The following is a 25,932-nucleotide window of genomic DNA, read 5'->3' on the forward strand; positions in this document are numbered from 1 at the left end:
GGGTTTGGCAAAGCTGGCTGTTCACCTGGGTGCCCATGACCCACTGAACCAGCAAAGCACCGGAGGCAGGGCGAGGTGTTTTCAGTGGGAATGGGATCCCTCCCACCCCGTTTTTCCTTCTCCCAAAGAAAATCTCCACCATCATAATCCCTTTATTCCATTACACCGACATGGCAGCGAAGGCAAGGCAGGCAGGCTCTGGGGCTGGGGTGCCTGTGTCTGATTGTGTGCAGGGAGAAGGGGGCTTTTAATGCAAAACACATGTGTTTTCAATTGCTCTCTGGAGCCAGCCCAGTAGCTGTAACTTGGCCTGACAAAGCCTTATTGAAGTACAGACAGTGTGGTTTCAAAGCAGTTAGAAAAAGAAGGGGAATGCTGTTCAGGAAATTCTTCAGGCATGGGCAGGGACTTGGCTGCAGTTCTGCTGTTGGAAAATCTGACAAGGGCAGCTCATGAGCACAGGCCAGGCCTCGTGCTGCTCCCAAGGCTGAGCTGCATCCTCCCCAGGCTGCTGCACCCTCTGGGCGTTCATCCCTGGCCAGGGGAGAGGTAAGAGCTGTCCTGCTCCATCCCACCGCGCGTTCGCCTCCTTCCCTGCCTCGCACAGGGGCTTCTTGCTTGCAGACCGCTGCTGACAGCAAAAAAAAACCAGTCAGGAATGGGAAGTTGTGGCTTATTTGCCACAGGGTTGGGAGCAGTCTGAGGCTGGGTGGTGGTTTCTGGCTAAATTTGTGTCGATAGTAAAGCTGCAGGCAAAGCAACGCCCGCGCCGCATCTCTGGCAGAGGGAATGCTGCACCCAAAAAATCCCCAACTTCATCATTTTGGGGAGCTAGTAGGTGTATAACCTGAGGCTACTGAAAGGTTGGCTCTGGAGCATGTGTCTCTCAGATATTTGGATGAAAAATGCGACTCAGTCACAGTAAATACATTTATAAGTGCATTGCATTGTAGTTGTTTAATGAGTTGAAAGCATGTTTGTCTGGGGGTTGTTTGCCAATTCCTGGTACAGCGAGCTTGTGAAGAGAGGCAGCAACTCAGTATAATCATTGCCTTGTGATTTGTCTCTGTATTTTTTTTTCCTGTATTTTATAAAGCACGAGCAAACTGCAACAGACAGCACGGTCAGAAGCCACGTAGAGAAGATTAGAAGGGAAAACATTAATTTAGGGGCTGTTCTCTCTGCAACTTCTCTTCCGATTTGCGTTTCTTTCCCCAAATAACTGAAGAAACATTTATGATGAAAAGCTCACTCCCTCTTTAGGGACCTGCCAGATTTAGGCAATGTTCTCCCATCCTTTTAGTTGCAGCATTAAAGCTTTTCTTGCCTTTGCAGAGATAGCAGCACCTTATATGGCAGGCTTGTGCTCGGGATTCGTCAGGGGATGGAGGTGTCAGGAGGAGTCTGCCTTGTGTCGCCTCACAAACTTCCCCTGCCACTGCCTCTGCCTTGCATCTTCAGAGCAGAGTTATTTCATGTGTTGAAAAGGCTTTTTAGCTGTGTTTTGTGGTGCTGGTGGTGCATTTTTTTTTCCTTTCTACAAGGAATGAATTCAGGGGATCAGATTATACAGTGGGACGGTGGTGAGAATCTCTGGTTCACACAGTTTGCTTTGCCTGCATCACTCATTTTTGTCAACCCAAAAATTCAGGGACAAGGGGAGTTTCCCCACCAAAGGGAAGCAGATCCAGAATGTGGCAGGACCAGAGCTTTCTGCCAGTGGTGCTGCTGAAGAGTGTTAAGTTTGAGCCAGGTGAAGACTCTGGGTTTGGAGTGTGGGAAGAGCATCCCACAGGAGACATGGATGCACTGTGGCTTCCTGGAGGCTGATGGGGGCAAAGGGAATGAGAGGAAGGACAGAGGTGAGCTGTGAAAGGTGGAGGCATATGAGGGAAATAAAGAGGCTTGATAAGCTCGAAATGTGCTTTGCATAAAATATATCTGCAGTGAAAATGCTGTGTTAAATGAAGGTCTTAGATGATCTGGAACTTCTTGAGCCTTCACTGCCTTCCATCTTACCCTGAAGACTTGGAGCTCTATTGCTTTTCTCAGCAGCTGTTAGTTTAAGCAACCAGTCAGCCCATTCTTTTCTTCACTGCTAGTTATATGCATATTTAAAAAAAAAAATTAAATAAAATTCAAGTTCCTGCCTCTGATGAAGCATCCCACCTACCAAATCTGATTGTCAGCATTGAAGAGCCAGAGATATAAAGAGGCTGGAATATGTCCATCTCAGCCAGCAGCAGCCAGGCCATGGGAGCTGCAAGTTCCTCACTCAGGAACTTTCCTCCCTTACTTTGGCAGCTCCTCCTGAGCCTCTTCAGTGACCTTTGTGCAGCTCCACCTGGGTCAGGCATTCAAGCTTTGAATCCAGGAGGACTGAATAATGTGTGGGCAGAGTGGAGAGAGCCTCCTGATTTTGGAAGCAAGTAGAGAGGAGAGTCATTAGCACACCCTAATGTGTGTGTCCCTTCTCCTGGTCCTTCCCAGCAGCAAACCAGAAAGAGAGTCTGTGCAAAAGAACAAATGGATTGGCACAGAAGGTATATCATGTGGAGGGAAGATGGAAGATGCAGCAGAACAAGTTTTAACTTGTGTGAGCTGGATCACTGCAGAGCCTGCACTCTGGATCCTGGCACGTGCTCAAGCCCACAGCTCTCAATTTGTGCCGTGCTGGTTGGGTTCCAGCCGTGCAAATCCATATTACATCCTGCTTTGCACATTCCTACAGCCATATCTCTTTTCTTGGTGCTGTGGGGCAGGAGTCTGCACAGTGTCACCTCCTGTGGTTTGCTTTCTGATTTGAGCTCAGTTATGATATCCCTCTTGCTGTTCCCAGAGCCTCCTGCAGTCGCACCTGCTGCTGGATATTTTGGTGTAGTTCTCGTGTTTGTGCATCCTGCTTTGAGACACTGGTGGGAAAGAGCTTTTCTAAACTTGGCAGGGATGGACAGAGGCTTGTGAGAGCTTCACATCATCTGGGTGGTGCAAAGGAAAAGCAGTGTGTGAGTGCAGCAAAGCTGGTGTGGTGATTGCATGCAGTGTGAATTTATTGCCACAAATCGTGGGGCATTTTGTGGAAGACATTCTCTGTTGTCTGGCTTGATACATAAAAGGACTCACTGCAGACACTCTTTCTTCCTTGCTAGCTTTCCATTTTCTTCTTAATTATGAAAAAAAGGTATTGAGACAAGCTGACTATCATGTAAAAAGTGTAAGATTTGAAAGAGACTGTCATAAAGAAAGCAGATGTGTTTCTGTCTTTCTCAGAGAAGACAGTAATAGTGACATCACATTGCTCATGGATCCTTGCAGTGTAATAAAATATCACTTTTGGCTTAGGAATTACAATTCAGAGATAGAGCTGCCTGTTACTTTGGCTTGTTCTGGCAAATTCTAATAGGTTTAGAGTTTTACTCTGAGTGATCTTTGAATGCAGAGAAGGGACAGGACAGTCCCATTGTTCAGCTTTTGGCTGAGTACATCTGCTCCAAGCTATTGGTTTGTTAAACTGAGGTTCTTGCAGTGCACTTATCCTCCAGCCCATTTGTTGTCAAAGTGCTGCCAGCCCAAACAGCTGGGGAAATTATGAGAGCTTTCAAGATGTTAAAGGTGAGGAGTAGCCTGGAGCATTGAGGGATCTCAGTGAGATGCTCTACCAGAAGATGAATCCCCAAGGTCTCCCCAGCTGCTTGTGCTGAGTCCAACTTCCACAAGATGCAAGAGGAGAGAGAGGTGTTTTCCAGTGGACTGGGCAGAGTGTGCCCTGATGGAGTACAGATCAAAAAAAGCTTGTTGATGTGCTTATGTTTGCCAGAATCAGACCAGATGCTTGACTAGCACTACTTGTGGTGTACCCCACTAAAAGAGACTACTCACAAAAGAAAAGAACATCCCTTAGGATGTTTTCCTTTTACTTTATGTTGCTTTGTCCATGTATCACACAGCAAGTGATACTGAGAAAGGGGCATTGAGTGGTGATGGTGTCCCAGCTCCAGGAAGAGCTGCTCCTCATATGGAGGGATAGGCATTATTGACAGAAACAGAGGGGCAAGCAGACAGCAAACATTTCAGCACCAATAAAAGTCACAGAAGACAGGTTAATGGCTTGGATGGAGAAAAGTGCTATGAGATTTAACTATCCCAGCAAGTATTTCATCCCATGGGGTGTTCCCCAATACTCAGCCCTTGCTGGCCATGCTGCAAGTGAGAAGTCATTTTCCAGAGCCTGATCCTTTTTATGGAGACCCAGGTTGTGGTCTGACCCATGTGAAGGGCCATAAATCAATTTTGGGTCATGCTGCTGGTGGATTAATGGACCTGGGGGTGTCAAACTTGAGAGAGTTTTATGGGGAGCAAAGACTCAAAATGTCCTGTTGATAGATGGCTCAAAACACTCTTCTTCACACCAGGTTTTGTTCTCAGTCACGCTCTAGAAATGTCTGTTCTTTTGAACCCGGTGGATACTGTGCACTTAAAAGCCAGAGAAATTAAAGAGGATGAATCTGCAGAGCATTTACAGCTGGTGAATACAAGTACAATGCCTTCCAGTGATATGGCAGAGAGCACCTCTGAAGGTTTTTAGGTCTTTTTTTCCCCCTCATTTCAGCTCAAAAGAAAAGGTTTTTGTTTCAGAAAACAAAGAGAAAGAGAAGAGGATGTTGGTGATATGGACACAAAGAGAGGGCAGATGTGGGAGATGTAGGTCCAGGACCTGAGGGAATTTGAGCCCCTTTCTCATCTCTGGAAACGTGTTCCCATCCCTGTGCTGCAGGTCAGGCTGGGGTGGGGTGCTCCTGGTTTTTCTGATGAGGCTGTTCCACCTCAGCTGTAGGCAGACAGGCTGGGAGGGGGGATGCTGTGTGGGCTGTGTAAGGCTTAGGGTGTTCCTTCAGCACTGAGCTGATTCCATGAGCTCCAGGACATTTCCAGCAGCAGATTTCAAGAGGCCCCATAAGACAGAAGCTGCTTTCCCAGATTGCACCCTCTTGCTGCTTGAAATTGTTCTGTTACTAAACATACATCCTTCAAGTGCTGATCAAAGAAACCCCCACGGCAGAGAAACATTATTGATTCCTTATGTAATGCCTCACCCTGCTCATGGCTCTCCTGAGCCTGCAAAGGCAGCGTGGCCAGGAGTGTTTCAGTGCCAGTGTTTGTGTGGGAAAGGTGTTAATTCATCCCTGTGCACCTAAAACACTTTTCTGACAGAGGAATTGTTAATGTGGGTTGCACACCCTGGGTGTGAACTTACTGCCAAGAAGGACTTGGTGGAAGGAGCAAAGATAACTGGTGGGGTCTGGTGTGAATTTGGGGAGCTCAGAGCCAGTTTCTTTCTGGTTCCTTTCAGCTGAGCCTGGTTTCAGCTGTGCTGAAGGGAAATGCTGAAGGTTCTTTGCAGAAGCACTCTGTGACAGGGCTCTTCCAGTGGTCTTAAAAAAACAAATAAATCTTTCTTGTCATGGGCTATATCTCTAAGGTATGCTAAAGCAAAAGGATGAATAGCTTTTCTAAGTGCACTGGATTTTGTCTCAGGCCCTGTTTGCAGTGTTGGTGTGTACAAGGACTCAGTGTACAGCTTTTGTGCAAAATTTACTACTTTTTTTTTTGTGCAGAACCAAGAACTCCTTGGTGAAATACCCACATTCCAGGCTATATTTTTGTAGTCATAGTAATATTGTCTGTGGCTAAATTGCAAAGATTTGGCTGTTGCATTTTTTTTCTGTTGTAGGTGGGATTGTTCATGCAGTGGTGTTGATCCAGTGCTGTGCAGGTGTCTTTGAGACCTCTCATGTCAGGCAGACACTTAAAAGTTTGTCCTTTGGCAGGCATGCTTCTTTTCCAATTTCTGTATTTCTTTCAGTATTATCTTTTCTCCACTGTTACAGAATTAAGTGTTGATTCCTAATATTTTCCTGAAGAAGAAATGAAAAATCCTATTAAGCTACAGCAGTCTGAAGTCTTAGTTCAGTAATTGAAAGGAGGGAGGTGTCACCACAAGTGCAGCCACTGGATATTCTTTCAAAGCAGTACTTTTTTTTGTCCAGTACCTTAATTCTTTTTAATGTTTCAGTCAGGAAAACTTGCCAAAATGTAAATTATGACTAGCATGCTTCTCCCTCCCACACAGTACAGATTATTGATAGTGGATATAGCTGGTTCCATAGGTAGTAGCCTTGCAGACTTTCTTATTCTGCTCATTTGTTTAACACACCTCAGCACTCTGTGTCCATCATCCTGTCTTCTCTCCCTGAAGAACTACAGACATGAGCAATTTTTTGATAATATTTACAGTTTGGGGGGAGCACTAGCTAGAAACCAAATATTGCTTAAGTGTGGCTGTGTGAGAGTTTGTATAGAGAGAATATGATATCTACAATTGCCATTTTATTTTCTTGTTATGAATTTATACTGTATTACTAAGTCTTGCAGTTGTAGTACTTGAGTTGCTCTATCTCTGTTAGGGCAGCTGTGAGTTAAATATTTTATCAGAACTAGAGAAATTCTCAAAACCAGGCTACTGTATGAATGCAAGTTGCTCTTTGTGGTTGTGTTCTGTTGCTATAAATTCTTTTGATGTTTATAAAGTTTTGCCCCAGCTGGATATGCTATTTTCTCCATCCTAGAAACTGCAAGTAAAGAAGAAAAAAAGCAGTGAGAGCAGCAAAGAAAAGAGATATAGTGAATAAACAAGTTTTGCAATAAAGGGGTATTTTTAGCTGGATATTTCATATTGTTTCTCCTTGGTCAAACCTCTTCCATGGTTTGCAATGCAATTTATTCATTTTTCTCCAAGGGAGAGGCTACATTTAATATGTGCTCTCCAGGATACCCTGTTAAAATATTAGGCAATAAAATCCTTGATTGTACAGTAGTTGCAGTTATAATTTCCCCCAGGTAGTGGAAACTCTGTAATTTACTGTTGTTCAAGTTTGTAGGATTGGCGTGGTTGTGGCAGTGGAAAAAGATCTGCTTTGCTCTCTGTGTCTGTTGGTGTCCCAGCTCCCCTCCCTGAGCAGCATCTCATTCCTAAAGCTGCCTCATTCCAGACTTGCAGATCACACTCCCACAGGGGAGCTCGCACTCTTCCCTCCTGGGATGTAAATTTTGTAATTCCCTGCATACAAACATCAGTGCCAGCAACCCTGAGGAACACACTCGTGGTGTTGAATCCATAGTGCAAGAACGTGTTTGGTGGCTTCTTATCTGCCTGGAGTCTAAAATGCAAAACATTCAGCAAAGTCTGGGTGACTAGAGATGATCTCCTCAGTCTGAGTATCAAAATAAGCTGAAAACATAAGAAATGATCCCTGGGGAAGGCTGCAAAAGTGGCTTTCCTCAGCCTGAATATAGAGGGTGAGAACATGAATTCCTTCCTTTCCTTCCTCTCCCTCTTTTCCCTCCTTTCCTTCTTCCCCTTGCTTTCCTTTCTTTCCTTCCTTTCTTTCCTTCCCTCCCTCCCTGTTGTCCAAACACTCTCACCAACCCAGCACATTTATTTGGGGATAATTTTTTAGGGATGTGACAGCTGTAGAACCTTGCCTCTGCTTTACTATTTTAAGCAAGATTGGGATGTAGGAAGGGGGAAAGGCAAAAATTTCCCCTTTGCCTTTTTTTTCTTTGGTTGGAAGGAATGATTTTACTTGAGATGATTTTTTTTTTTTAATGAAACCTCTGAGAAGTCATATTGCCTCTTCCAAACAAAGTGCTGAACTCACTGCTTTTACCAAACGCATGCAAAATTTTCCCCTCAGGATCCTTAGAGGCCCTGGAGTGCCTGCCTTGCAAAACCTGGGGCAGTGGACAGAGTCACTCCAGAGTGATTTCCATAGGATACCTTTATACAGCTTAAGTGTATTTATAAGTACATTCATAGACATTTAACACATCAGATCCTCTTTTGGTCCATTACTGCGCACGCTACAGGCAGAAGGAAAAACAACCAAGATATCCAAAGAGCTGCTGCCCAGCTGGTAAACTCTGAAAAACACCCAAACCCTCCAAGAGGCAGACAGCAGCAGTTTTTCTCAGTGGTTTTCTCTTTCTGAACACACTGTCTGTGCCTTTCAGATGCCTCAGGAACAGTACCCCCACCGGAGCACCATGCAGACCTCGGAGGGACCCCAGGTATACAAAGTGGGGATTTATGGCTGGAGGAAGAGGTGCCTCTATTTCTTTGTGCTGCTCCTAATGATTTTAATCCTGGTGAACCTTGCTATGACCATCTGGATTCTGAAGGTTATGAACTTCACAATTGTAAGTAGGGGTTACCCTGGAAGGTGTGGGGAAGGTGAGGGAGGGTGCTGGTCTTTTTTTCTGAGCATGACTTCAGACACAGCTTCAATAATGAGCTGTTTCATTGCCATGGACAGTCCTTTTATAGAGAGGAACAAATTTACACAATGATCCTCTCTTTCTGCTGGATATTGCCAAGCTGAGGAATCAGCTCAGCACTGCAAGTCATGTTCCTCTTATCTGCTGTAGATGTGTATATACCTGTATTTATGTAAACAATATGCACCACCCATCCCCAATTTTCAATTATATAAGTGTTTTAAAATTAATGAAATTAGTTATTTTGAACTTGGAAGTGGAATGGGTTTGAGCCATTTTCTCTTAGACTTTTTCTGCTTTTCTCCATGACCGGGAAGACAAGATTCTTGATTTGCTTTTTTTCTTTGGGAAAATTCATGTTGTTCTGTAATGACGTAGTTCTGGAAGCTTCATTTTTGGGTTATTTGAGTCTTCAGGAGAAGCCAAGTCTGAGGCTTTAATCCTGGTTTTACTTCCTGAGTGAGCTGTAAAGCTACACTTCCCTAGACAACTTCCAAGCACCTTCCCAGCCAGGCTCTGATATGAGCAATGTGTTTGAAGTCTTTTTGGCATTTCTTCCTCTTTTTTCTGTCTTGTGCAGTCCCAAACAGCTGTGGCCAACATTATGTCATTAATGGGCCATGAGAAGTTGAATAAACAATCTCTGGCTTCCTGTACCCAGCAGATAAAATGCTGTGTCAGGGGAATGTGCAGGATTCATTTTCTCTAACCAGGTTGCTGTCAAGGTGTGCAGAAGATTGCAGTGCATGTGTGCATAGGGAGCAAGCAATTACAAAGTAATCCACAAAAAGCTCCTGTGAGCAGGCAGAGAGTGGCCAAAGTGGAGCAATTAATGCTTAGCCAGACCAGTTGTTTAATCTTGTGAAATTGATGCCATTTTGATATCCATTTCATGCTGAAGTATGGTCTGTAGTTTAATGGTTGAGAAATAGGTATCTCTGAGATAATGGAGGAGTTGATCTCTCATCCTACAGGCAGTGGTGTGAGTATCAACCTGAGAACAAAATAAAAGGGTTTTGAATGATCACTTTCCAGGAATACAGCTTTATTTCTTTCTCATAACATAACTTCAGTCCCAGGCATTTTTGCTAATTGGTGGTGGTCAGTCAGCTCTCTGCAGGCTGCTTGGGAAATCAGGTGAACATCTGTTCTCTTCCTCCATCCCTGCTCTCTCATAATGCACTGCATTTTGCAGGCCAGGTGCTCAAGTGCCACCTCCTAGGGATATGTGCAGAAACCTCCCATTTCCAGCAGCTCTGTCCCCCCACTAGGATACAGACTGGCCTTTGAGGGTGGGCACTTACCTCAATTCTTGTCTGATTCTGTTTCCTTACTTGCCCTCGGATTACTGAGGATTATTCCAGGGTAAATTATATTTGTGTATGGCTTAGTTAATTCATATCTACTAATGCTGGTGGATGATGAACAGCATTTGGTGATAAAAACACAGGTGGTGCTCCCCTGCAGTGGGAGCAGCTTTATGGTTGTAGGCATGGCCACACTAGTCAGAGTGAGTGTTTCTGGCACAGCCAGTTGGAAATAAACATAAGAGCTGGGCATGTAAAATGTGAATCTTGCCCCAGTATGCACCTATTCATCTCCTGAGCTCCTGCTGCTCCTGCAGCCTCACCAGCTGCTTTGGATCCTGCTCTGCAATCCCTCCTGCACCATTCCCTGAGGCTGAGAAAACCACTTGGCTAAGTGGTTTTAGAGGCAGACTTTTATCTCTAAATAACAAATGTAGGAAAATTATCAAATGAGCAGATGCAAATATGGGAAAATCTTTAATTTATTGCTGTTCTGATAAGAGAAGCTGAGAGTCCTTCTGGGGCAGAGGAGTGATCTGAGGAGTCAGTAAGCAATAGCTGCTGCTTAACAGGTCTGAGTTAGCCCAGTGCTTGCAGAGCAGAAAGGAGGGGAAGGTTTGTGTTTCTCTTCTTCTGGAAAATGTGGTACTTCTAGCATCTTCCCACTCCTGAGCTCTCCTTCCAGAACCTGAGTCTGTTCAACTCCACAGAACAGTCCTGGTGCTTACCAGAATTTAATGATGCTCATTATAGCCAATAAGTGCTCACAGTATTTTAATGAGCACAGCAAACCTGCTCAGGAAAACTCAGGGGTGTTTTAAATGCTGATAGTGGGGAGTGGAGAGTGGAGAAGGGGGAAGGAGATGAAGCAAGACAGTCTCAGGATACAAAAGCACCTCCTCATTCTTGCTGCAGCAGGATCCATCCACTCCCTTGTCCAGCCCTGACCTCCCTTTCTCTGCCCTCTGCCTGCCCTCCTGGGTTGTGCTTAGCAGACAGCTCCTGTGGAATCAAGCCATAAGCTTCCAATCAGTGGCTTTTAACAAGCAAACATCACTGATTTTTTTTAGGTTTTGCTTTTATTTTAATGTTTGAGCTTAAACAATATGTGTCTGTTGCCTCTTACACAGGGCTGTGAAAGCAATGTCACACCTGTGTGGGGACAGCTGGTCACTGTCTGCTCTGTCCTCTGGCACAATCATTCATTTTTCATGTACTGTTTGATTCTCAATTTGTTTTAAATGCCTTTATCCAGCACAGGCTGTATGAAAAACAGACTAGAGGGGACCTCAAATGTCATGTGCCTGTCCCACAGCTGGTTCCCACAGCCAGGTGCATTTGCTGTGTTCATTTACAGCAGGGCTGAGCTGCTCTGGGGCTGCAGGAACTTATGGGCAGGCTGCTGCCTCTAAACATTGCTTGGATTTTTAAGCCAAACCACAGAATGAATCTGGACCAAAGCCACCAATTTGGTTGAAACCCAAATGTACCCTGAAGGTGGCCTAACCTAATTGAGGTAGAAACCACCATCCAGCACTCAACTTTCTGATGATTTATGGACACAGAGTGCCCTGCTTCATTCAGATCTTGGACAAGCCTGGTAGGAAGTCTGTGGTTGGCACATACTGGGTTTGGGGAAGTGATGTTAATGCCTGTGGGGTGTGTGTGTGACTGAACCACTCAGCCTGCAGGTCCCATGTGGGCCAGAGCTGCATCCTGCAGTCACATCAGTGTGGCAGAGGGCTCAGCCTCCAGCTGTGGTGGTGATGATGTCCAGCTGTGGTGGTCCAAACCTCCAGCTGTGGTGGTGATGATGTCCAGCTGTGGTGGTCCAAACCTCCAGCTGTGGCAGGCTCAGCCTCGAGCTGCACAGAGCTTGGCTGAGGTGGGCACAGCCCCTGCATGGGTTTGTAGGTCCCAGCTTCATTCTGAAGCTGGAATGAGAGCTCTTAGCAGCCTGCCTCTTTCTGGCCCACCTGCATTAGCAGCCAGTGATGCAGCTCTTTAGCAGCAGCACTGCTCCTGACTGTGCATATTACCACATGCATATTTTATGCTGCACACCAGTGATGTGCTGGGATCTCTATTTCACCTATTAGTAGTGAGCTTAAAGCATTTTTAAAAAAGCTTCCTGTTATATTAGTTTCTGATTATTACAAGAAAAGATGTGCTTACATAAACACAGCAAAGCAATATCCTTACTTTCAGCTAGAAAGCTCTGACAATGGGCAATGACAGTGCATTGACCTCCTTTCACAAGGGTAGCACACAATGCCTTTATTTTAAATGGTGTTGGGAGTCTGAAGCATTATCCATTAGTAGCCCTTTAGAGTCTGTTAGGCAGATCTTTAACCAGGAGAGATGAAGCTCTGTCCTGTTGTGGCTGCATTTAAATGTCAAACATCCACCTGCTTGTCTGCCCATCAAACCATAGAGGACCTTTTGCTTTTCCTTTGCTCTTCCCTGCTGTTTCTATGCACAGCTCCTGCTTGCTTGTTATGGATTGTATTTTTTTGGGACAGGAGCTATTTGCATATGTAGTCTTATATACTGGCAGGTTCTACTAGACTTTAAGCTGTAATAAGTAGAAAATAATAATATTTTTCCCAAAATGTCTGCAAGGCTTGAAATTCCTGGAAAACTGCTTTCTGAGAATCATCCAAAGTAAAGGCTTCAGATTAGTTTTATAAATAAAATATTCTTCAGCAGAGGGGGATCTTTCCCTCCTGTCCCAGTCAGGCTCAGCCTGGGGTCCCTGACCACAGCACCTGCCACCTCTGGGTTCTAGGTTTGCACCCTTTAGCATGAAGTTCAGCCATATTTTATTGTTTTAATTGAACAGGAACAAATTACTTCAATTGTTCAGTTTTCCCCATTTTTTTTGCCTCAGGCTGCATTCATAGCTGAAGGGGTCTGTTTTAGCAATGTTGGATGAAATGTTGGCAATTTAGAGAGACAAAATGCTGCTGTGGATGGCACAAATGCTAAATATCATTATTATCTTGCTTTCTTTATTAAAAGTTGCTAGGAAAAATGAGCTTTTAAAATTTGGTTATGAACAGTTATTTCCAATACAATTACTCCCTCTTGTGTGTAAACTACCTGCCACATTTCAATTACAGGAAAACAGTGGGGTAATAACACAGCAGTAAAGATGGATTAGAGTTAGGAAAGCTCATTGCCCTAGCTGGCAGGATTCTTCTATTAATGATTTAAAGGACTAGACTTTGTTCTAATTTTTTTTTTTTTTGTTAAATCAGAGATTGGCTCAGAAGAAAATGACAGTGCTGTTTATGTTCCCTTTTTATGATTTCTCTGGGGTCTCTTTTAGGTGCAATGGTAAGGCCAACATGGGAAGGAACTCTGATCAGCTTTTCAACTCCTACTTTGTGGTGCAGTTCTAATCAAGCAGCTAAAATTGGCTGGGGTTAGAATGAATATTACTATATCCTTACTAAGGAAAGAGTGAAGTTCTTTTTCTCTCCCTCTCCCCCTTGCACACACACACATTACAAAATTGTGCACTTTCCCATCCTAATTCATGTTGCTCTTTCTGAGGATCAGGTAATTGTTCTGAGACTGCCTGCATGACCCAAGAGCTTTGTGTATTTCCCTCCTTTCCTCATTCACATGGACTGCATCTTCTGATATAAAGATGTTAATCTTGTAGTGGCCTGACAACAGCAGCAGTGCTGTGAGTGATTGTACTATTAAGTGAAGAAGTTCCTATGGGTGAAATCCTTCCTGGCTGGGATTTAGCAAGAATCTTGGCACTGACATCAGTGGATCAAGCTCATAGTGCTTTTTATTTGCAGTTTTTTTACAGTAACTTCTAATTTCTTTCTTCCAGGTTGAGAATAAAATGTGCTATGCTTTTCTTTTACTCTTTTTTAGAGATGCAAATTCCTGGGGGGTTTTTGTTTCTGCATAAAATCAACTGGGATTACTTATCTTTTTTAAAGATACATATAGTACTTTATGCCTTCACTCATTTGGAGTTTAGAATAATATAGTCAGTTTAAATAGGATATTGTGTGAAGCTGTTGAAAGTTTGACCCCTTCATTGCTGCATCCTCCAGGGCATCAAGGATTTGGTAGTGGTGACTTGTTGAGTTAAAGTGCATCAGTTTCTTCTAGTGTTACACCTTTGAAACATAAGTCTCTCATAATATTTCATTTTTATTACCCTAATAACCACATTTTCTCAGCCAGTACAAGCACATAAGGCTTTCTTTATCCTTGTTTCTGAAAAGTGATGAAAGGTCTCTGTATTTTTACCTCTCTGTCTCTACTCTCTGCTGAACCATTGAGTTTTTAGAGGCACTGGATATGCTGACAGATTATGCTGTGGGAGCAAAAGGAATAGTGAAATAACAAGTCTTGTACTCGTGCCACTAACCCAAGCTGCATGTGCTGCACTGCAATCACTTGGGGAACTCTGGGTTTTTTCTTTGACAACTGCTCAAGGCAGTCTGTGGTATACAGAATATTAGGGTGGCAGATGGCCCTTTCCCCTTTAAATATTTTGTGTTGGGTTTCACAAGGAATTGAGGTTTATGTGACTGTGCTTGCATCTTGCTGCATCAGTTCTCAGATGTTTCTGAGCCACTGTTCATACTCAAGACATCTGAACAGAGCTATGCATGCAGGAGAAACAAATATCTCAAACATATTTAGTTACTGCATTTTTCAGAGGCAGAACAAAGAAGTCTTATTTATTGATGTATCAACTGTGAAAGAAGCTGCTGCATAAATTCTGTACTTGCTACTCACCAGGAGTGAAAGATGATATGAATGTCCCCCACAGCACAGAAACTTTTTGATTGGTGCTGTTTTCCTGGCACCAGATAATTTAGCCCTGACATCCAGATACTCCAGGACACATCCCTTGGCTATTAGTACTTCTGATTTGGAGGAAACTCAGCAATACCCATCTCCTCCCACCTGCAGTTCAGTGCATTTGTGCAGGCAAACCATCATCTGCCAAACTTGCTGTATGGGCCATGCTGAGACTCAGTAACTGGTCTGGTGTATATCCACAGCAGGAAAATACCTGATTGCATTAAAAATACATTATGGCTTTGTTTGATGTCTGCAAGAACAGAGGGATACAAATAGATGGGGAAGGGAGGAGAGTGGCAGGGATTTGGGTGGGCTGCAATGGGAGGTTGAGCATTTGGTTTCTGGAATAACTCTTCATTTCCAGGCATTTCTGCCTGTGAGCAGAGAGGGCCCAGTCCCTGCTGTGATGGGGGGAGCAGGGTGGGAAGGGTTAACAGCCCAGGAGGAGCTGCTCAGTGTGAGATGGAACAGCAAGGAGGGCATGGGTGGGCTGTGCAGGGGATGAGTCAGAAACTCTTGATCCCAGATCCTCCCTCCTGCCACCTCCCTCCAGAGGAGATTGTTCTCAGCTTCTCTTTCATCTAAGAAATAAGATATTTCATATTAGCATTCATCTCAGTGCCAACAAAAGATCTTCAGACCAGCAGTTCTGAAGCAGAGAGAGATTTGTCTCTTAGAGAACATGTAAAAGGTATTATTATAAATGTGCAAAAGAGCAAAAACAAGCTCGCTGCTAAAATGTCGATAATCAGTTAGTCCTCTGAATAGCTTACAACCTGATCTTCCCCATATTCCCACAGTGCAGGAGAAGAAATTATATAATTTGGGGATCCACACAGAAATGACGTGCCGTGCTGAGCCATAGAGTCAGTTTTCTGCTGCTGCTTTTCTTGTTCCTTGAGCTCTTTTTTTTTCTTTCTAAGCTTCCCAACACATCCCTCCTGAACTCTCTGCACAGCAGAGAGCAATGGTCTTCCAGGCTTTCAAAACCCAGCAGGCACTGCTGGAACAAAAGTACAATTTCTCTGAAGGGCCTGTTGTGCATGGTTGCCTTCAGGCTGAGGTGCTGCCTGGAGTAGCCTCCATTCCTCCTTCCTCTTCTTCTGGCACTGCAGAGCCATCAGCTTTTCAGAAAATGTTTCTTGGTGTTCTGGGCCCCTGCTGTTGGAGCAGAATTCATGGAAAGGGAAGGGAGTGGCTTTCTGTTAGAACTGGAAATGGCTGAGGAAAGTGTGCAGTACTGAGGAGCAGAAATCTTCTGTGCTTGGGGTGAGGCTGGGTCCTGCCTATTCAGTGGGATGAGCTCGTGTCTGGCTAAGCAAAAAGGAAAAGAGAAGTGTCCTATTCTTCCCACAGTTGTGCATTTACTTTATTTACCTTCTGCAAGTCTTCTGCTGGGGAGATATCCCTGTGTTAGCTCTTCTCCACTCCCATGCCTCATTTGATAGATGCATTTAAAATACGTGCTGCCATCTCCTGTGCCTGTTCTTCCAGAGCTGGAGATGAGCTGGAATATATCACTTGAATTCATCATAGCTTGAGTTTTAGTTCTGGCCATTTCCACTTCAATTGCATCTTCCCCTTAACCCATCCTGCCTCTGCTGCCATGGCCAACAGCAAGATGGACTGAGGTAATTATTTGTATTTAGGCCTGTTTCTGAGGGACTGCACTCCAGTGCACTTGCCTGAAGGACAGCCTGTTAGCACTGAAATGATGTGGCTGCAGCCAGACTGAGAGAAGAGGAATAGATTCACACAGGTAATTCAGCCTTAACCTCTTGAGTTCTCATTATTTTGTGTCCACCCAGTGCTACTGCCCACTTCTTTCCTGTTTAAATGAGATCCAGTATCTAACAGAGAAATTATGGCAATTTGCTGTATGAAATCTGTGATTATTTGCGTTTAATTAAAGGCTTCTCTTGGGAAAATGAAGGGCAGCTTAACCTCAGAGAAGCCTCTACATCTCCAGTAATTGCTTCTAATTGAAGTGCTTTGAGTTTCCATCCCACCACAAGAAAAGAAAAAAAAAAAAAAAAAAAAAAAAACCCTCAAACCTGAGAAGTTCACTCCCACGCTTAGGGTCCCTGTAAATTATTTTATCCTTGTGTGATTAAGGTGATTGAGGGTCCTCACAAATGATTCTTCAGTGTGGGTTAACCAGCTAAAATTAAAGTTTCATTACTGCAAAGGCTGGTTTGTGGTGTGCTTGTGAGAAATCCCAGGCACAGCCCATATTCCTGAGTATCCTGACAGATGCAGAGGTGCAGGTGCACATCTTTTCCTAAGTGCTGCTGGTGGTTTCTGGTTCTGTACTGGTTTTTTTTACTTCCAGTGGTATTTTGCTTATTATTGGCTAAACCTTTTTGGCTCAGTGACATGGATATTTTCTGCTGTTTATTCTTTCCACTGAAGATACCAAAGTTGAGAAAGGTGAGAGTGTTCTGTTTTCTTGTGTTCTCACCTTGTTCATTAATGCCTGGTGTCACAAAATCAGCAGGAATGTGCATCTGATTTCTGCTCTTTATTATCCCTAAGGTTCTCTTTGATTTACACTAAAGCACATAAAATCTCTAGATGGACTGAAATCTTTTAGAGTGGCTTCTGAGATGGTTATGGGTGAATTGTCAGAAATGGGAGCATCATTGTTTGTCTTTTTTTTTTTTTAAGTTGCATCTGCAGGTAAAACCCTGAAAACATTTGTGACCTGCCTATATTAACTTCTTATCGAGCAAAAATGCTTTAAAAAGTGCATCTCCTCATTTTAAGAATAAGAAAAAAAAGTTTTAATTCTTTATGCAGAGTCCTGAAGTGTTTGTATTTCATGTAGGTGCAAGTCATATAGACATGTGTAGGTGCTGATTTGGATTCAGATTATTTAACAGGGTGGTATTGTTTCTGACAACAAATATTAATCTTTCAAAACAAGACATTAGATAATTTTGTTCTAGGAAATGAGGAAATCAAGTGCCTTTAATCGTCTTCATTTTCTCTGTAGAGCAGAAAGGGAATTCCTGCTAGTTAAATATTTGTGCACACAATCCACTTCTGAATCAAGCTCTTATTTACAGGCAGATATCATCAGCAGAGACTGATGGAAGGCTTGCAGCAAAGCCTTGAGCCTTGTGAAGGGGAGGAGATTCAGCCTGAGCAGCTGATGGCTGCACTGTGGAAATACCAGGTGGATTTACAGAAAACTGCTTTGTCTAGAAGGGAGAACAACTCAGTTCACCAGCAGGTATAGATTGAAAGGCAAATTTCATCTTTATTTGAAGTTTCTTATTGACCAAAGATATTTGTCTTTGTTAGTATGATAAAGGATTCAGCCTTGTGCTTTGCCCAAGAAGCAGGCTGCATGTTAGAAAGCTGATGTGTGTAATTCTTTTCTTCTTCCCAGTGGAGCTACATTTATTGCCATTACACCTTTCTTCTATTAGGAAGCTTTTGTGCAGAACAGTTTGCCTTGTCAGTCCTTTTTGTATTGAGCTGAGAATGAGGAGCTTTTACATATTCAGGGCTTAAATAACAGTTCTCTGTACAGGAAGGCTGAGGCCAGTGAAGACCCTGTTGTTCTTGCCATGTCAGGAGCTGGGGCATCCTTGGCTCTCTTCCCACAGCAGCACCACTGTGGTCACTTTCCATCCTCCCAGCTGCCAGCCAGAACAGTTCATAACAAATTTTTCACTCACCAAAATGGCATTGAACAATTTCCCTACAGGAGCAATCTGCACAAGGAAACAGCTTTCAGCTTGTGGGCAGAAATCTGTGCTGTTGGTGGGGTCAGAACCTGGGGAGGGATAGTATAGTTAATTCCAGTTTTGCCTATCAATTATGCTAAACAAACATGGAGTGGCCAGTCAGTTGTTGCACGACTCAGTTCTCCTCTTAGAGGGATGTAAATGGGTGGCATCAAGGTGAGGTTGCAAAGTTACAAGCAAGAGAAGAACAGACTGGCAGCATAGAGCTCCAGAGGGCAAATGCAAAGGACAGGGATTTAAACTTTGAAATATGGACAGTATCTGGGCAATTGCAAGAAGATTATGTCCTGGTTAGGAGGATTTTTGGAATTATTTTTCCCCCTCATAGGCAGCAAAAGAGACTATTGCTTTGGGCTGGTAATAATCTGCAGGGTGACATGTTAAATGGGTTTCACTCACCTGCAAAGTTTGTCAGTTTAAGACAAATACATAGATACTGTGAGGATTTATGCAGTACAGAACACATACAAGGACCCAAGAGAGCTCTACAGGCAGAAATAGCTGGAAAAAAATAGAAATTCATGCTCTGAAATCGTGCAGAAACAGGCTTGCAGTTTTGGAAACATGGAATAGGAACCTAGGAATGGTGGACAATTGCACCCTGTAAATGAGAGTAAATTAATCAGTTGTGCTCATTTTCCTTATTGCATGTTTTCCTCTTCCTGAAGCAGTAGGAAATGTGAAGTTAAGTGGCTGAACTCTCTGCCCAGTGACAGCTGTCCTGATGCTGGTGTTGGAGGCTCTGGCTGAAGTGCTCACTGAGAGCCAGCGTGGAGGGATGATGAGATCCACAGTGGGGAAATGACCACCATCCATCCAAAATGTCCTCAGCAGCAGCACTGGGAAGGGAATACACTGGTGCAATCTGTAGCTCTTGTTTTCTGTTTTAAAGGTCTCTAATGAGCCATGTGTGCACTGCATTTCACCCTGGGAAATCCCACTGAAATCTGGCACTCGCCTTTCATTTCTTGTGCTGCTATATTTAGGGCAGGAAGCAGATCTCCCAGCGTGGCTCCTTCTGGCTTCTAGAAACCCTGCAAAGTGTCTTAGTAATAGACACTAATTGCTTACCAAAGCTGCCAGCTCCCTGTGAAAATGCTTTCAGAAGATGGGAAGTGGAAGCAGAGCAGTTGCTGCAGTTTCTGCAGCCATGTGGCCGTGGCCAGTTGTGTCTGTGCCGTGGGGATGAGGGACAGATCACCCTGATGGATGTGATGTGTCTTCATTACTGAAGGCTCAGACACTTTTTCTGCCCCTTCATTTCTATTCTGTGGATGAGGAGCCCAATCAGAGGTGTTTCCATTGAGTTTTAACGAGTGAATTATATATTTTTTAAACCTGCAGTCGGTTGTGCATATTCCCTTCCTCTGATGTATTTCTTTTTAATAAGTTCCCATCTTTCTTGACCTTACTTCCAGTAGAAGTCATTCACAGCCATGCCAAGTCAGGCATTCAGCATCATCATGTTATAATCAAAGGAATGGCTCTCTCTGTTCAACACAATCTTTTTCCTGTGCTGAGCTTGCCAGCCCAGCTGTACCCACATTTCTACAGTTGAAGTGAGAGGGTGATCTGTGCCTTGTGTTAAAGAAATCTGGTGCCATGCATGTTTTTAAATTGTGGGTAGGAGGGAGAAGCAATGCATGTCAGTATTAGCAGTGTAAGGTGAGAATATGTTATTTTTATATTCTGGTATCTGGAGGAGTGTTTCAGGTATTTCATATCCTTTCCATACTTGTCTATATAGGAAAAAAAAATCTTTAAAACTGAAGAATAATGAAGTGACTACAGTTTGGTAGAAATGACATTCAAAATCTACTAAATTAAGCAGAGAACATGTCCATCCCAGCAGCTTTCTGTTATCTTTCACAGTTCTTTGATAGGGATGTAATTTTCTGTAATCACTCAGAAAGATGGTTGGATATTTTTTCTATTAAATTCTGAAGGACTTAAACCTTTTCTGGCTTACCTTTGCTATTTTTCATGTTTATATACAACAGTATAATGCATCAGCATTTTTATACATTTCCCATATAAAAATGAGCCATGTTTATAGAGGCTGTCAGACTTTCTATTCCACAGAATAACTGGAGCATCACTAGAAGTTGACACCAGCCTAAAAATCACATATAGTTGCTGAAATGTCTTATTTTATGGCCCTGTTGCTGTTTAATAGCTAAGCTGTGCCAGTTTCTTAATTTACCATCACTATCCAGGAGTGCTTTGGTGCCAGGGGATGCTTTGCAGAGTTCCAGGGTAGCTCTGCTGCTTTTGTGGGTGCCCTGTTGGGTGAGGAGCTGCCCAAGCTGTGATAATTAACTGGTGAGGTAAACCACTCTACACTGCTTTAACCTTCTTTCAGCAGGTTTCTCCTACCAGGCGCTGGAATATAAAATGATTGCTTTTTTTCTCTCTCTCTCCTCAGTATTTAGCCTCAGGAGATTTTGGATAGGTTTTGGCTATTACAGTAAATGCCTAGCTGGAAGCTATCTGGTATTCATAACCTTAAGATATTTAGGAAATCATAAAAGCTGAATGGATTTTTTACTTTTTTTTCTTTTCTCTCTCTTTTTTTTTTTTTTAGGAGAATAGCTCCAATAGCTGAAGGCACTGCTTGCCTTTCAGGTAAATTCCATTCAGGATGATAAATTATGGCTGAACTGAACCAAAATGTTCCTAATGGCCCTAGTCAAAAGACCTATTACAGGATGTCTAACTCACTTAAATTCCTTTTGGCTCTAAATTGTTAATGATTAAGTGTTTTAGGGCTAAAGTGATATACACTTAAAGGGCACTTTGCTTTAAGGTTAGCCAAACTGAGCACCTCAAGTGAGGGGCACAGATTCACTTGAGTGACCTTCAGGCAGAGAAATCAGGATATTGTCTCTACAGGTGGGTAATTTTGTGGGAATATTTGCAGGTTTGTGGAAAAGGAAGCAGAGGGACATTCTGGAGCAGAGAGGAACAGCAGCTTTGGCCAGCTCTTGTGGTTTTTAAATTGCACTTTTGACTCTGCAGAGAGAAAGTTTATTTGTCTTTGGTTATGACATTTGGAGAATGTCAACAAACATTTGGTGATGTCAAAGGTGTTTTCCCAGAGGAGCAGCTGCAAGGCACCAGTCCTGTGCTGATTCCTGCAGTTCCTTGGGTGTAAGTCTGGATTTCCAGCTATGAAGGTGCCAGACCTGTCTGGTTTGGACTCAAAGATTTGGACTCCTGTCCAGTCCTGTGCTGCTGACCAGTGAGCAATGCCACATGTTTATCTGAAAGGATGTGCAGTTGTGTTGTACAAACCTCTTTCAGCATTGTCAGCTTTAGGAACTTCTCAATATCAAAGATTTTTTTTTTTTATGTCTTCTGTGAATCACAGAAATTTCCAAGTCACTTCACATAGGCACTTATGGGACCTGGGTACTCACAGCAGCCTTGTTCACATGGATATTAATGTTCAGTTTGGCTTTTTTTAATTCATGGATGGGTTTAATGGAATTGAGTTTTGCCTTCTAATCCTTTTTCTATGAGTGTTATCAGCACACAGATTCAGCAGTTGCACACACTGCCTTCTGCTCAGGAAAAAACAGAGGTGACCTGAAGATCCAGTCCCTGGATCAGACTCACAGTCACCTTCCTTTATCCAGGGCTTTAGTTCAGGGCCAGCAAGCAGCACATGCAGGAAAAAATGCCAAGCAGAAATACCAGAACTGGCCCCCTAATAAAAAAATATGCCCATGCACAGTTTGCTTGCAGAAAAAGGTGAAAGTATGTTTTCCAGAATATCCACGTTGTTCCTTGGGCTGCACAGTCAGCTTGCAGCCATCTAGGACCATAACACTGCCACCTTCTGACATTCTTATTGCTGAATAAAGGACAAATTCTTTATAAATTTCAAAATACCCATTTTTTCTTTTGGGTTTTTCCCTCTTGGTGATGCAGCTCCCCACTGGGGGTTTTAAGCAAACATTGTTCCCAGCTTGTTTGGGATGCTGTTAGTGGGAATTCCTGGCCCAGTGCACTGCAGACCTCTGGCTCCTCCAGAATGTTTCTATTTCCCCCTGTGTCATTTCCCCTTTGATATCTGATGAGTCAGCAGGTCTTTAATTGCTGCTCCTCTTAGCAGGGAGTTCTCTCGCTCAATACATTAAATATTTGATTGTCCCAGGTCTCCAGACAGAGCAGGGCACACAGGGGGATTTACAGCTCCCAGAGCAAAGCCCTTGCCCTTCCAGACAGTGATTTTGGCAGCTCAGCCCCAGGCAGTGCCTGGGAAGCCTCTCCTGGAGCCCAGGGAGCCATAGGGGTGTGAGCAGGGCAGGTGTTTTGGGATGCTGGGAGGCATTTGGGGATGGCAGCAGCTCTGCTCAGCAAGACTTGCTGCATCAGAGTCTGCACATCACCAGGGAGGCCTCTGCATGGCCAGGAGGCAAATGTGGCCACGTGTCCTGCAGCTCCCTGAACTCTTTTTTTGCTCTTCTTTTTTAAATCAGCAATGCAGAGATACCCACTGGGATACTCCTGTGCTCGGTGGATTGTGGAGTGTGCCTTCAGGGACTCAGTAAGATGGGCTATTATAGCAGTAAAATTATCTTCTGGTAACTTTCTTGGATATTATGCATGTATTTCATACCCAGTGAGCTGAAATAAGGACACTTTTAATCGAGCTTTCCAAGTGTTTTAGATGAATGCACCGTGTAGGGACAGTCTCTGTGCCTTGCAGAAGGAAGCCTGGCTTCCAGGTGGGGTTGTTCCCTGGGCAGAGTTGGGTTTTCAGCCTTGCAGGTGGCTCCTTGGGAGGGGAAATCCAGTCCAGCATTCACAAGCAGGCAGAACACACTCAGACATCTGGGGTTTGCTGCCTCCTGCCCTGGGAGGAATCGCTGCACGATGCTGTGTCTGCTGTGCAGACTCACACTGGGGAAAGCAGAACACCCTGAGGACTGTCAGCACTGTGGGCTTGAGGCAGGAGTGCAGTGCTGTCTGTGGAGGAGAATATCCCAAATGCACCTCTCTGCATCTGCCTTTGGGCTCCTGGAGTCTCAGTGCCTCCGTGTTTGTGCTGGAGTTGTGTTGGGAGCAGAACATAAAGGAGCACTGAGAAATGCAGAGAGCAGCGTGCACTTCACACACATTCCATCACTTCATCCCTGGTGGGTGGCACTGGGGAGAAGAAAGATCCTTGGTGGGGATAATGGGGGAAGGAAGAGCCCTCCAGCCTCACTTTGTTAATCCTTTTAGCCTGGTCCTAATGTAAGAGAAGCTGCTGCAGTGCACATGCTCGAGCAATGGCTTGAAAAAAATCACACAAGATTCCCTCCCACTGAGTCACAGAGAAGCAATCTCACTCCCACTGAAATGAAGTAAATGTAGCTGCTATTAGAGCAGAGCAGTGAGCACCAGAACTATCATTTTGCAGAGCAGACCTTTTAAACAGACTTTCAGATTAAGAAAAATAGGTGAAGAGTAAAATTCTGTCCTGAAGCAAAGTTGGCAGTATTGCAGCAGTGAGACAGAGGAGCCCTATGAATACATAAGTGGTGTTTTCCCACATTATTCAAAGTGCCCACTTGCTGAGCAAGTGGAGCAGAAAGTTCTGGGCAGATGAGGAATGGGAGAGAAGAGTCCATCCACATACAGCCTTGACTTCTGCCAGGCTGTTAATATCAGGGATGTCTGTGACCTTCCAGTCAAGCAGGAGAGAATAACTCATCAGCAGTCAGGTTCAATCCAGCTAATGTTTCCAAGATTAAATGCTTACTTGCAGACTAGATCCAATTGCCCATTTTACACTGAGCCCTTCCTGTCCTTACAGTTTTCAGTGTTCAGGCTGTTGCAGGTTTCAAGCTCTGGTGCTGTATACAAGGAGAGAGCTGGCAGGAAATGTGGGAGAGCTTGAGAGGCTTCCTTTGCTCTGAGCACAAAATTCCCACTGTGATGCCTGGTGAGAACCATCCTGTGCTCAGTACCTGGATTCTGCAGGTGCTCTCCAGGTGAGACAGTTGCCCTTGTGCCCCTTCAGCTCTCCAGGAGCTCAATCCCAGGTTCTGCCAGGGCTGTGGAATGTGACTGAACAACCTTCAGGGATGAGATTGGCCATTGTGGCCCTGTGGCACTGCACAGCTTTCTTTTTGAAGGATGCCACTTAGACATTTGACCAATATCTTCATTAATGGAAACCAATTGATGGTCCAGCCCTGTCTAAGTATTAGAGCACACAAGGAGAGTTTGGTGACTGCCAACTTTCAGCTTAAGCCAAAGCTAAAGGCTTTTACAGCAGTAATACACCATGTGCTCTAGATTGGAAAATCAGGGAGTTTGCCACTGTACACAAACATCTCAGCTCTCAAGAGTGGATTTGCAATGGAGGTGGGCTGGGTCTCCTACTCTGTGCCCATGGCAGGGAAGATTTCCATAGAGCCAGTTTACCTGTCTCCTGTTGATAAAAATAATTGGAATTATTGGAGCTTCAAAGCCGTGGAGAAAGTAATGGATGACCAGCTGCACTTCAAATGAAAAAGTAATCTGTGGAATAATTGCTGCCAGTCAGCCCGAGCCCAGCTGTGAAATATTAATGGGTTGCTTGATCAGTCTATACAGAGCTCTCAATCATCCTCCTAGAGAGCAGCACAAACCCAGCAAACAGCTCAGGATTTGTACTCAGCCAGATTATTGACAGGGGCAAAATAAGATGTTCTAATGTGGTATTTGCTGGAAGCAAGTAACAGTTATTGGGTGCTAATGGAAAACTTTTTCATAATATTTATGTGTTCAGAGATGATCTGTCTTACTCCTGGCAGCACCCTCTGTGTCTCTCAGTGGGGACAAGCAGTGGCAGCCTGTGGACAGCACTGCTGTAAAACCTGGCAGCTGGTGATAGTCTAAGAGCAAAAAAATACATTGAGCAGAGGGCTTGCTATATATAGCTGTAACCTGTGTGCCTCAGAGCCTGGTGAGAAGGAAGCTACCACCCTGATCCAGCCAAGCTCTGCACTTCAGGTGTGTGAAGGCTTTGCTTCAGAGAGATTTTGCATAAGCTGAAGCACTTTGTGAGTTTGAAGTCTAGTGAGTAGGAGTTCATAAGTAAAAAGAGAAAGATCTGCATGGCATTTCTCTTTTGGAGCGCTTGAACTTAAGGGAAGTTCAGCTTCAAAAAAAAAACAAAAACGAGGCATCCAGGGAGTGAGTGAACAGAGGCTGCTTTTGATTAGAAAAGCTGCAGGATTGTCCCATGAGATGTGGGTCTCATGCTGCATTTGTTAATGGGAATTACCCATTCCGAATTTGGTGGCTCTTCTCTGTCTGCCTCCTCCTGGTCACAGCAGATCTGAGCATCTCAGTGTCCATCCCCCCACACTGCCTTGGCAGGACAGTGCCAAACCTCTGAGAAAAATCTGCTTTGTCTCTGAAGAGGGGTTCAGCTTTGGGACTGGGGGCTGCCTTCACTCTGTGTTGCAGAAGAGCAGTGCATAACTTCAGAACTTCTGTTTGAAACTAGGAAATAGGGATTTGGATCTGTAGTGTTCATACTGTACAGCTTTGAGTGTGGATGGTTTTTGGCTCCCTGAGAAGCAAATTGGCCCAGCCATCACCCTGGGTGGTGCAGGAGTTCCCTCCCTGCAGCTGCAGACCTGTCCTTTTGTGTAACCTCATGTCATTCTCTGCCCATTTTCTCCTTCCCAAACCTTTGCATATCACCACTA

At 44.1% G+C, this 25,932-nt stretch overlaps 1 protein-coding gene across 6 annotated transcripts in view; it reads left to right on the forward strand.

Moving 5' to 3' along the window:
• The window catches only part of SGCD (sarcoglycan delta), a 305,266-nt gene that overhangs the window by 177,246 nt on the left and 102,088 nt on the right, over positions 1-25,932 (forward strand). For 5 of the 6 annotated variants that reach the window (XM_079319423.1, XM_079319422.1, XM_079319421.1 and 2 more), the window contains one exon: positions 8,071-8,256. In XM_079319423.1, the coding sequence (XP_079175549.1) occupies positions 8,071-8,256 (186 nt within the window). The remainder of the gene's footprint in view (positions 1-8,070; positions 8,257-25,932) is intronic. The other variant, XM_079319426.1, reaches the window with a different exon arrangement.

Source organism: Erithacus rubecula, assembly GCF_903797595.1.
Source record: "Erithacus rubecula genome assembly, chromosome: 16".
Taxonomy (NCBI): domain Eukaryota; kingdom Metazoa; phylum Chordata; class Aves; order Passeriformes; family Muscicapidae; genus Erithacus; species Erithacus rubecula.